This window comes from Perca fluviatilis, chromosome 3 (genome assembly GCF_010015445.1).
Source record: "Perca fluviatilis chromosome 3, GENO_Pfluv_1.0, whole genome shotgun sequence".
NCBI lineage: Eukaryota > Metazoa > Chordata > Actinopteri > Perciformes > Percidae > Perca > Perca fluviatilis.
Window position 1 is genome coordinate 4,824,406 of NC_053114.1, and position 13,283 is coordinate 4,837,688.

General features: G+C 43.1%; 1 protein-coding gene across 6 annotated transcripts in view; it reads left to right on the top strand.

Annotated features, from left to right (window-relative positions):
• tshz3b (teashirt zinc finger homeobox 3b) overlaps positions 1–12,880 on the top strand; it is a 43,471-nt gene extending 30,591 nt beyond the window's left edge. For all 6 annotated transcript variants that reach the window (XM_039795582.1, XM_039795585.1, XM_039795583.1 and 3 more), the window contains one exon: positions 7,510–12,880. In XM_039795582.1, coding sequence (XP_039651516.1) covers positions 7,510–11,162 — 3,653 coding nt within the window. In that variant the 3' untranslated portion in view covers positions 11,163–12,880. The remainder of the gene's footprint in view (positions 1–7,509) is intronic.
• The last annotated feature ends 403 nt before the right edge of the window (positions 12,881–13,283 follow it).

The window sequence follows — 13,283 nt, forward strand, 5'->3', positions numbered from 1 at the left end:
TATTGGTAATGTAGCAGAGGAGCATCATCTTAATTTGACCAACATTGTCATGATCCAGTCACATCCTGAAAGGCACCACTGGGATCTAAGTGTACAGCACGCATCTCTTCTTCTTTCTTTTTTGTGATTTGTTACGTAATCTTGAGTTTTCTACCCACCTTTCATTGGTTTGTCACCTATCTTTCTCATAAATCTTTGTTTTCTATACCACCTCATATATTCCTTTACAGCTCCTCCATAATTAACTAGTCAGAGAGAGGTCACGTAGAGGCTCAGTGCTACTGACGTTGTGTGTGTGTGTGTGTGTGTGTGTGTGTGTGTGTGTGTGTGTGTGTGTGTAAAATATTCACCTCTCTCATGAGTGATTAGGATGCCAAGAGTCAGTTTTTCTTAAAATAAATAACTGAATATAGATGCTTTTAGAATACACCCCCACCACACATACACACACACATACAAACACATACAAACACACACACACACACACACACACACACACACACACACACACACACACACACACACAGTTAAAACTCAGTGTTTAGGTGTTAGGTATCGAGCAGACAAACTCATTTGAAATAGTGCTGCATTTAATCTTAAAAATAAATGTATCTGTTTAGCTAAATAAATACAGCATGTGTATGAATACAGCACACACACGCGCACGCACACACACACACACACACACACACACACACACACACACACACACACACACACACTCTCTCAGTGAGTTTGTCTTGTATTGGCACTGTAACAGCAGCATGTAAATACAGTGTCAGCAGCTCCCCAGCTGAGTGGCATGGGGAGATGATTAGCCAGGCTAACACTGTTCACACACACACGCAAACACACACAGAGACGCACACAAACGTTTACGGCCAAACACGAGCGTGCTACAGCAGCACCTGTGTTTCAGAATAATCGCAGTATTTCAGTGTGTTGCGACGCTGCTGCAGTCAGAGACAAACACACTAACTGTTGCCACTCCACATCTAATCTCCCCGCTCTCTCTTTCATTCTCTCTCTCTCTCTCTATCTCTCTCATCCTTCCTCTCTCTCCCTCCCTCCCTCTCGCTAACACCTCTGCCACTATGTGCTGTATATGCTAATATTATCTCAGCTTTTTTTTGAAAGGCATTTAGCATATTTTGGACTATTCATTACCGCTTATCAGCGTGGAGCTAGTTCTACATAGAAATAATTTATATACAGTACATTCAGATACAGGCCTGAAAGTACATTTTAGAGGGTTATACATGTAGTAGCCTACAGTACACAGCCACATGAAACATCAGTGAAAGCATTATATATTAACCTTCATGATTTTAGTAAACATATTTTAATTGTTTTACTATGTAACTTTAAATGAAATGCTTTGTACGTGAACAACAACGGCGTGGTGACATTTTAAACTGGAAAAAAAAAATACAATTCTTTACAACATAGTGGTTTGATTTCAAATTGACGAAATTTTTATTTATAGTTCATGTTTTTACTTCATTCTTATTCTTTGTCATAGTAACAGCACAGTTAGTGGTGTTACATTAAGGCCAGATTTTGGCTTGTTATTCTGCAATGCATGCACATGATTCTAAGAACACTGTAACCGACATTTAAATGGCCTTAAGCAATGTTACAAGAGTATTGAAATACTAAATATGAAGGACTATCAAGGTGATTTGTGTAGGACTCATACGGTCGGCCGTGCGGCCATGTTTCTGGCAACACGGCGTGCAAGTCGGGAAGAAATTAGTGCTTCATATTCAGATTATACCGTAAATACGTTGCAAGCATGGTAAGTCATGTAGCCGGTTGAAGTAACAGCTCCATTCGTCAGGCGTTCGAGTCGATCCAACACCTCTTGAGATCGATGGCACGCCAATCCCAAGGCGCTCGCTGCAGACGGCCATGCCCCTTTAGCCACCCTCAATGCACACACACACACACACACACACACACACACACACACACACACACACACACACACACACACACAGAAGCCATCCCACCAATTTGTCTGTGCATGTCAAATCACAGTAATTAAGTATTATCGATCGTAGATTCAATTAACTTCATTAATGTGGGTTGCATTGGTGATGTGGGGGACGGGAGAGGGGAGGGAGGGAGGGAGGTCGAAGATGAAGATTATAGGATCTCATCAAGTGGGAAATGGAAACGTATGTGGAACTAACGATTATTTTCACTGTCGATTAATCAGTTGATTATTTTGTCGATTAATCGCTTAGTCGTTTGGTCTATAAAATGTCAGAAAACGGTGAAAAATGTCGATCGGCGTTTCCCAAAGCCCAAGATGGCGTCCTCAAATGTCTCGTTTTTTCCAAAACTCAAAGATATTCAGTTTACTGTCACAGAAGAGTGAAAAAAACTAGAACATATTCACATTTAGGAAGCTGGAATCAGAGTTTTTTTTTTAATTCTTTTCGAGAAAAAATAAATAACTGAAACCGATTATCAATTAATCAAAATAGCCGGCGATTAAATACTTGACAATTAATCGATGAATCTTTGCATTTCTACATACACATACTTGTCTAAATACGCTCACGCATCAGGTACATGTGAAAAAGTTCAGATGGGGGGTTGCTTTCATCTCCGGCCTGCAGACCTGTCTTGAGCTTTGTCTCAACAAAAATGTTTCCCTACATGAGACTGATGAGGACAGTCTGTGTCTCTCTCTCTCACACACACACACACACACACACACACACACACACACACACACACACACACACACACACACACACACACACACACACACACACAGAAACTGCACGGTCTAAGCAGAAGTGTAAACAGGCAGCGCTGACGTGCCTGTGTGTCTGATAGGGCTGTGAAGTGGTTATATAAGCGTGATAAACTGTTTCCTAACATCATAACATCTGCAGAGTGCATAAGCATTTCCTCACTTCACACACACATACAGGAATACAGAGACATAGTTCAGAATCACAGCTTCGTAAGTATTTCTCGCTGTATATCCAAAATTTCCATGCACGTTCACTTGACTGTTTTTATTAGAACTGCTTACTATTATAGCAGGGATTTATAATTTTGTTTAAATGTCGAGAATAATTTCCGAGCCTTTCTAGCTATCTCAGAAACTAGGGCTGCATAATTATTGGAAATAATCCTAATCACAATTTTTTTGGTCAGTATTGAAATTACAGTTATATGCCATGATTACTCATTGACCTTTGGAAATATGTTGCATTATTGATCCTAAAAAACAGTGAAACAAATCAACATTGAAAACACCTTGAACTGTGAAATGTACCGAAATACTTTTCCTGTTGAACTTTCTGAATTCCCCTTCAGAACACGAGACAAAATAAGAGTTCACTTGCAAAATGTAACCTGCAAAATAATCTTTATTTCTCATAAGCCAAAATCAAAATTACGAGACTAATTTGATTGAGTGCAGAACCCTTGCAGAAAGTACCGTGGCGTTTGCTTGCTTGCTTGCCTCGGTTTCAGCAATCTCTCCCGGCCCCGTTGTCCTGAAAATGAGATCAAACCAGCTCCTCCACCCTGCTGACAATTCATCTGGAACCCTCTCTGTCTCTCTCTCTCTACTAATTAAAAGAGCACCTGCATACCTGGTGTTTTTTGGCCCAGGCTTCTTCTACTCCAGCGGTTTTGCGTGCATGTGTGTGTGCGCGGCTGTGTTTCTCCATATTTATCTCAGTATCCTGGGTCATAGTGTTGTGAACCTTGGAGCCTGGACCTAAGCCAGTAGCCTTGGGGATCATCTCTGCATGTTCACGATTGTGTGCGTGTGTGTGTGTGTGTGTGTGGCCCCAGTCTTGACTTCCTTCCAAGCCCTGTGTGCCTCCCTCCTCCTCTTCTCCCCTCAGTCACTTCTCCTTCTACCACATTTATTCACGTCTCCTTTCTCCTTCTGCTCTTTGGTTTGCACTATCAATTATGTTGCCGCTTTATTTGACTGCATTAGCTATAACAATAAATACAACAATGGATAAGGTATAGAGTGACCCTTTCCTCGTCTTGCAAAGCAAAGTGAAACGATGCTGTGCCAAGTTCTGGCTAAAGAAGGGAGAAAGAAAGAGTGTGGCAATGAACAGCGACTCTCTTTAAACCCCTATAGGAATATTACAATGACTTTCTATTAGGGAAAAGCGTATACGTCTGCTAGTAAATAAAGTGTACATCGGTGATTCCCAATTAATGGCAGCTATCAGGGACTATTGGGAAAGATCAGGGTAGCTCAGCTGATTGGAGCAAAAATAGAAATTCAGTTATCTTACAAAATAAAAATTTTAAAAATTTGTGTTTAGGAGAAAAACAAACTATTATCAACAATTATTATCACAATAACCAATAAACTACCAGCTGGGCTGACTACTCAGGATGTGCTTTAGGCTCATCGTGTGGTGTGACGGCAAACTAGCAGAGAGGTCAAATAAATAGCTAGAAGCAACGGATACTTGATTTAAACGTCAGTTTGTAGCGGCAGCACGGAGCCTAAGCATCAACAATTCCAGTATCACTGTGTCTGGTATCGAAAAATATCCATTTCATATAATAAATAGTTCATTAAAACCAATTCATTTGGCACACATTTAGAACATAGTAAGGTGGTGAGGACATTGGGGTACTTAAACTCATCCTACACGGTTGTTAGAATTTTTTTTAGGAACCACTACAACGGGTTATTTATTTTATGATGGCACAAAATAATGCAGGCAGCTGTAGTTGAGCCTATCCAATGCAAGCCGTTGTATCAATTTATTGTAACGCTACCCGATTACATGTCAAAATGTTTCCATATTTCAACATCCTCTGCCGCAGGCAAGTCCAGAAAATCAGTTGTGCGCTTTATGCTCCATGTAGGTGGATGTAGCCTACACACCGAAGTTTCAATGCGCACATACTGGTGTTGTTGCCAAACACAATTTTCTTTCTGATCCTCTGCATGTGTCTCTATACGTATCACACATTTGCAGGTACACAGATGGGCACACACACACACACACACAGAAGTGCACACTGTGTTCTTATCACACAAAGGCAGCTAATTTGAAGCGCAGTGCGTACGTTGTGTTTTAAAGGACATTTCACATTGATGTTTGGCCTTGATGAGAGCGCCGGGCTGCTGTGTTCGGCTGTTTCCTCAGCCAGAGCATTGTTCTCTTAAACAGCTGTCGTTTTGGCTGATTCAGAACAGATGGCATGTACATGTGGGTCTGCTCGGCTGCACGTATGTGCGGGCGGATGGATGTGTCTCCGAGACAGAGTGGGGGAGCGAGAGAGACAGAGAGACGGGGGAGAGGGTTAGGGTGTGTGTGTGTGTGCGCGCATGTTTTAAATCCATTAAATGTTAAAACATGCAGCTGAACTGCATCAAGGTTTTAAGATAGATGTACTCCAATAAAATAAAAGTCACACCCTGCAGTTTTTTTTTTTTAAATCGCACATAACAGCATCTAATATAAGATAACGTGTTTGAAGTGTTTCAAATGGATCCTTTTTGTTAGACTGAACGCTGGAGCAGACTGCATGTTCAACACAGAAGTTCCTGAGATTGCCTGAAGGCAAAGAGTTGCTAGACTACAGCAGTTACAGTACAAATGGTGTGTGTGTGTGTGTGTGTGTGTGTGTGTGTGTGTGTGTTTGTGTGTGTGTGTGTGTGTGTGTGTGTGTGTGTGTGTGTGTGTGTGTGTGTGTGTGTGTTTGAGTGTGTGTGATGTGTGATGGGCTCTGGGATATCTGTGTCTCAGTGCATCTGTTTGTCCCACGGTGATGTCGTATCATCGCCGATGGCAACCAGTAGCCTGACAATGACAGAGACTCCTCTCTGTGTTGCTGCTGATGCAGTACTATCACATACAGAAATACACACACACACACACACACACACACACACACACACACAAACAACTTGCTGTGCTCAGTTAGAGATGGAAGTCGGCAACAGCTGAAGTGTGTTGCATGATACGGCTGGCAGGTTGTGTAGAGATTACTTGTGGAAGCCTGTATTTTCCCATGTTTTCCGACCAATATTTTCACAAAACTGTAGGCATAATTCAGAGTTTTGTTTTCAACCTATAACATGATATATATATATATATATATATATATATATATATATATATATATATATATATATATATATATATTTCGGTTAATGAGGACTTTAATTCTGCATTCTCATCATAGATATAATGCAATATCTATTTTCATATATTTATTTAACCTTTGCGCGTCTTTGAAAGTGGTAGGTTGTGATTGAATTTTTGCTTCCGTGCCACACCCGTCCCACTGACCGGCTCGCTCTGTGTTTACATAGCAGCTTAGATGAGTGATGGCCTGTTGCAGAAAGGAATGCTAGGCGCAAGGCCACTGACGTTCACACACATGCTCATCCTCATTGCCAGTGTAGTTGCTAAAACAAGAGGTTTGTGTATGCATGTGCCTGTGTGCGCTTCAATTGTTATTCAGAAAACCTGCCTTAATCACAAGTTGTGAGCATGCAGCATTTCTCATCTGATTTTTTATCCTTTTGATAGACTTATTAACCAAAGCAAACATTCATAGATGTACAAAGAGGCGAGACTGTGATTTGTCTTGATACGTATTTCCTCTTTATGATTTCCATTGTACTTTTCTTAAACTAGAGGGATTTGAATATAAATTGAAAGCCTCAAGCCCACTCCCTGAAGCTAAACTGTAAATAATAACTCAAAACTTTTTTTCTAATCTTTGGTAATTGAAGCAAATGGGTTTTGCGGGGAGAGATTTGTTGCAGGCAAACGTACATACATTCATTTTTATTTACGAGGAGGCGAGGGCTGAGCAGTGTAATGAGTGAAAATGCATGGTTAATTTAAATGGCGAGTGTGTCTGTTAGGCAATGCATTAGAGTCTGCAGAAGAAGCGTAAGACATATTAATTGACAGACAGGAACCGCTGTCTCCGAGGTTGATACAAGTAATTTATTACTTCAGAAACGAATGCCACCGCCAGAATGTGCTTCATTAATTTCAAATTTAGTTTTAATTTCAAGCTGTTGCCCCTTGAGAAGAATAAGGTGGCAAGTTCTGTTTGAAGAGACATTTTTCCCCTCTCCCTCCCTCCATCTTTCTCTTTCCATCCTCCATCTCTCTCTCTCTCTCTGGCTGTCTCTGATTTTCTGCAGTACAGAACAAAGACCTGGGGGTGGGGAAAGAATGGGAGGGGGTGGCAACTTGATTCCAATTTGAAAACAATGTCAATGTAAAAGTGGGAAGTTAGAACATAATTACTGCAACAGTTTATGATAGGGAATACTTTGTCTGTGAATGCCATTGAATGATTGCTCTAGTATCCTCTAGAGAAAGTGTGAATGTCAGTAGCTTGTGTTTCTATCAGTTTCCTGCTTGGTGAAGAAGAGTTGAGAATCTTCATCATTAGGTATGCTGTCAGTGTGGTTCTAACAGCTCCTCTCTCTCTCTCTCTCTCTCTCTCTTTGTTTTGTCTTTTTTTCAGCATACGTCCCTGAAGATGAGAAGGAAGCAGCCCTGCTGGATGAGGACCTGGATGGAGATGACTCAGCTCAGGAAGGGGAGGAGCCTGTTGCCAAGTTCTTATGTCAGGACAAGGACTTCCTTCTTAAGGACAGGCCAGGATCCACTGGCTTTCATGACTCCCCCAATGCAGCTGACTTTTCTGGACAAGAGCTGGACAGTGAGTCTCACCTGAGTGAATCCAGTGACAGAATGTCTGATTTTGAGATCTCCTCACTTAAAACTGAGGATGATGTCCTCCTCTCTAAAGACCCCTCCAATGCCATTTCCCTATCGTCCTCCTCTGTCATGATGGCTGCTGCCAATGCTGCTGCCCCAGTAAGTGGAGATGAGGCCATATTAACCACAACGGGGTCAGTGGCTGACAGCCTGGAGAAGATGAAGGCCATTTACACCTCCTTCCTGACCAACTCCTATTGGTCCACACTGAATCTGAACATGAGCCAGCCCCCTGCAGAAAAACCCCCTCGCAGTCACAGCAGCAGCAGTAGTAGCAGCAGTAGCAGTAGCTGTGGAAGTGGAGGCTATGACTGGCACCAGACAGCTATGGCTAAAACCCTACAGCAGGCCTCACAGAACCACCACAGCAGACTGGGCATGGTTCAGCAACCCACAGTGGCTGTATCCACAGCGTCTACAGAACCCAACCTCTTTAGTACCGTCCAGCTGTACCGGCAGAGCTCCAAGCTGTATGGCTCTATATTCACTGGTGCCAGCAAGTTCCGCTGTAAGGACTGCAGTGCGGCATACGACACACTAGTAGGGCTTACGGTGCACATGAATGAGACAGGCCACTACCGTGATGATAACCACGAGACAGACGGTGAGGGTGCTAAACGGTGGTCAAAACCCAGAAAGCGTTCCTTGCTAGAGATGGAGGGAAAGGAGGATGCACAGAAAGTTCTGAAGTGCATGTACTGCGGGCACTCCTTTGAATCCCTTCAGGACCTAAGTGTCCACATGATCAAGACAAAACACTACCAGAAAGTGCCTCTGAAAGAGCCTGTTACGCCAGTGGCAGCTAAGATTATCTCCTCGGCTCGAAAGAGAATCCCTATGGACCTAGATATCCCTAGCTCCCCAGACTCTAATGGAGGCACCACACCTAAGCCCACCTCCCTCAATGACTCTAATGACATACTCCAGAAGGTCACCAACCCTTACATAACACCTAACAACCGCTATGGACACCAGAACGGTGCCAGCTATGCTTGGCAGTTTGAATCCAGGAAGTCACAGATCCTCAAATGCATGGAGTGTGGCAGCTCTCATGACACACTGCAAGAGCTAACTGCTCACATGATGGTGACCGGACACTTTATTAAAGTCACCAACTCTGCTATTAAGAAAGGCAAACCCATTTTAGAGTTGTCCTCCCCAACCCCCACACCCAATTTAACCGCTGAAGAAAAGGTCCAGTCCGTTCCCTTGGCTGCCACAACCTTCTCCCCTCCACCTGCCCCGGTGCCTCCTCCAACCAGCATCTCCCCCACTGCCATGGTTGTGGAGATAAAAAAGGAGGAGAAGGAGGAGGAATGCACTAAAGAGTCCATCATCAACAATGGTAACAATCTCAACAAGGAGAAGAAGGCAGGAGGTGAGGAAGAGGCTGAGGAGAAGTTTGATATTTCTTCAAAATACTCTTATCTGACTGAGGAGGATCTGGATGACAGTCCAAAAGGGGGTCTTGACATCCTTAAGTCCTTGGAGAACACAGTAACCTCAGCCATTAACAAAGCCCAGAATGGAGCTCCAAGCTGGGGTGGATATCCAAGTATCCATGCTGCCTACCAGCTCCCAAACATAATGAAGCTCTCACTAGGCAACTCCGGGAAGAGCTCTCCCCTTAAATACATGTTCCCTGGAGGGGAGATTCTCTCTCCAACTGGTAAGATCCAGCCTTTCATCTCCCCTCCCAGCCGCCAGAACTCCCCCCTACCCAAAAACAACTTCCATGCTATGGAGGAACTGGTCAAGAAAGTGACAGAGAAAGTGGCCAAGGTAGAGGAGAAAATGAGAGAGCCCAGTGGTGTTGTGAGGGGATCTCCTCTGAGATGTACCACGCCCTCACCCTGCAACAGCGAGGCAGGGGACTCAGTCCGAGGAGAGTCACCCAAAGAGAATAGAGCAGGAGGCTGTAAAACTCCAGAGAATACAAGTGGAGCGGAAAAAGCAGTAGGTGATGGAACCGGAGCCAATCACAGAGATTCCAATGGAGATATTTCCATAAAGGAGTCTGTGGAGAACGGAGTGGAGTCAACTGCGGTGACATCCCCCCTTCCTACCTCCCTGTGTGGCAGTACAGCTATCATCACAGACCATCCACCTCCTGAACAGCCATTTGTCAACCCTCTGAGTGCCCTGCAGTCAGTAATGAACGTCCACCTGGGGAAGGCCGCTAAGCCTGCCTTGCCCTCTCTTGACCCCATGAGCATGCTGTTCAAGATGAGCAATAGCCTGGCAGAGAAAGCAGCGGTGGCTGCGTCCACCCCACCAGCACAGACCAAAAAGCCCAGTAATGACCGCTTAGACCGCTACTTCTACCAGCAACATCTAAACAACGACCAACCCATAGATCTCACCAAAGGCAAACATGCTGACAAAAACAGCAATAGTGGTTCTTTGGGTTCAACGGCTCTCTCTTCCACCACAACCACCCCATCCTCGATTTCTCCCTCCTCCACTGTCACTATGACCAAAGCTTCAGCTGCAGTAGCTTCCTTTATGTCCACCTCCCCTTTGAGAGAAAACGCACTGTCAGACATCTCGGACATGTTGAGGAACCTGACAGAAAGTCAGGCTGTCTCCAAGTCCTCCACGCCTACCAGCCTGTCTGAGCGCTCCGACATTGAAGGTGTCACACAAGAGGAGACAGAAGATATTTCACCAGCCCAGAAACGTAAAGGCCGGCAGTCCAACTGGAACCCTCAACACCTTCTCATCCTACAAGCCCAGTTTGCCTCCAGTCTGAGACAAACAAATGATGGCAAGTACATCATGTCGGACCTGAGCCCACAGGAGAGAATGCACATCTCCCGTTTCACTGGCCTTTCAATGACTACAATATCCCACTGGCTGGCTAATGTCAAGTACCAGTTGAGGAGAACCGGTGGCACCAAGTTCTTAAAGAACTTGGATTCAGGTCACCCCGTGTTCTTCTGCAGCGACTGCGCCTCTCAAATCCGCTCACCATCCACCTACGTCAGCCACTTGGAATCTCACTTGGGCTTCCGTCTGCGAGACCTGTCCAAGCTTTCTGGGGAGCAGCTGCTCAGCCAGATTTCGCAGCAACGTCATCAACGCCACACCAAAGGACTATCTGAAAAACTGCTCTCTAATCTTCATCCATCCAGCCACCCTTTACCCTCCTCCTTACCCACATCCATTCCCTCTTCCTTACCCATCTCCCTGGCCTCGTCCTTAACCACCTCTCTGCCCTCAATTGAATCCCCGTCACCCTCCCCCGATGACGACGATGGCGGGGCTGTGTACCAGTGCAAGCTCTGCAACCGGACTTTTGCGAGCAAGCATGCGGTCAAGCTTCACCTGAGCAAGACTCATGGGAAGTCCCCTGAGGACCATCTCATGTACGTGTGTGAGCTGGAGAAACAGTAGCACTGGCTACTGGAAGACAATGCTGCGTTCTTTTGTAATGGCTCACTCTTTCTTGCTCTGTCTCTCTTAAGCCTTTCACAGACATTTCTTTCAAAGAAAAGAAAGGATTATTAACGTGATGGAACTGCACAAAGATGCCATACAACTACTGTTTTAAGTTTTGGCACATGGTTTTCAATTTTGTGTTGTAGCAGTTGTTTTTTTCTTCCTTTTGTCGCTGTGTGAGGTAGACTCACTCTGACCCAAGACACTATTTTAGTGATTTCCTTTGACAGGAATAGAGTGACTTTTTTTCAAAATGCGCAGATCGGGGCTGTTGTCATTGAGAAGTACAGTATATGAAGGTTTAAAAAAAGAGATTCTAAAATGAAGTGGTGTGTATTTTGAAACTTGTGTAAATGGAATTAAGTTCCTTTATATTTTGACATCACTGGGATGTGATAAGCTGCATGCATAAATGAAACAGTTTAGTTAAACATTTTATAACTAAATCTGGTGCACTTTCCATGATTTATTTTTGTTTGTTTGTTTTTCACTCTCCCGCTCGCTCTCTTTATTTTCTTTTGGGTTTTTTGTGCTGGAGTCAGCATTTCAAATTTAACCCTCTGAGTACGTCAAAGCACTTCTACACCTAAGATCCCAACACTATTGACTCACGATTTAAGATTGTGAATTATCTATTGTGAGAATTGAAAGGACAAAGTGTGCATTGTGTCAGACATACAGTATGTTGAGTCTAATCCCAGACATGAAAGCATTTTTTCAAAAGGAGATTCTCTATTCACTGCAAGGTTTTCATCTCGGGCTTAATATTTGTTTGAGATATGTTCACAGAACTTAACACGAGCATTTTACTATGTGGTAAAAAAAAAAAAAAAGAAGAAATCTGAAGTATTTTACTTTGGTCGAAGAAGGACCTATATTAATTCAGGTCTGTGTAAAATATGTATATACAAAACATTAACTAATTCCTGTCTAAATTATGCATACTTTCTATATTTTTTAATTTAAAAGGATTATGACTATCTGCTGGTGCACAGTATATGAAGACATGAATACAATTGTTTTGCACAATAGTTTTATAAATGTGTTATTTAATCAAAGGATACGAAAAAGATAGGTAGCAAAAGGATGACAACAGGTGAATCTTTTTATTCCCAACTCGTGCTCAAAGGGTTAAAGGCTCTTTTTACCAGACACTACTCTACATGTGCCGCTGTATGAACACTAAATAGATATTAAAGGTTGTACAAAAAAGATGTTACTTTATAAAGATATTTCACATGTAAACTGTTATTTATAAGCACTCTTGGTTGTTTCATATCGTTGAATGCCTTTTCGATTGGTCCTATTATTTTGTTCTGTCTAATTGCTCTGCCATGATTCCACACTGCAGCTTTATCTTTTTGAGATATGAAAGGTAACCATGGTTACACTAACCTCTTGAGTGACAAGTTCTGCTACATTTTTGGCAGTTAATTTGCTGAAGTAACTGACAGCTGCCAGAGTAGAGAAATAATAAAAAAAAAATCCTTATGTGTAAAATATCGGCATGTAAACAGCACAGATACTGTAATGCATTCTGTGCCGTTAGTCTTTTTCCATTTCGTTCTTTCGTTTTCTGTTGTTGTTGTTCTTGACAATGAACCCCCATTATATGACTTCATATAACCTTGTTTTCTACTGCAGCATTAAAAAATGGAAACAGTTTTTTGCAATAATGTGTGTGTGCATCGTGTGTGTCATGGCTATCAATTATGTGTGTGCTGTGCAGTCCCTAATGAGCACATTAGACTGGGAGTGTGTCAACGTCTGTCTGTGGCGAGCTGCAGACTAGTTTACAGTGAGTGGCAGCAGCGGGGCTGTGTGGGAGACAAACACACACACACACACACACACACACACACACACACACACACACACACACACACATGCAAACAGACACCATCATTGTTGGGCTTTCCCAGTAGCCTTTCCCGTTGTCCTAGTGGCTTAGAGTAAGGCATAATCTGGCATATATAAGACAGAGCCTGCAACAAAAGGCCTCAGAAACAGTAAACAAATCAAAATGACAAAAATGTGTTTTATCATTAAGAGGGGGCAGTGGAGCAATCAAACAAC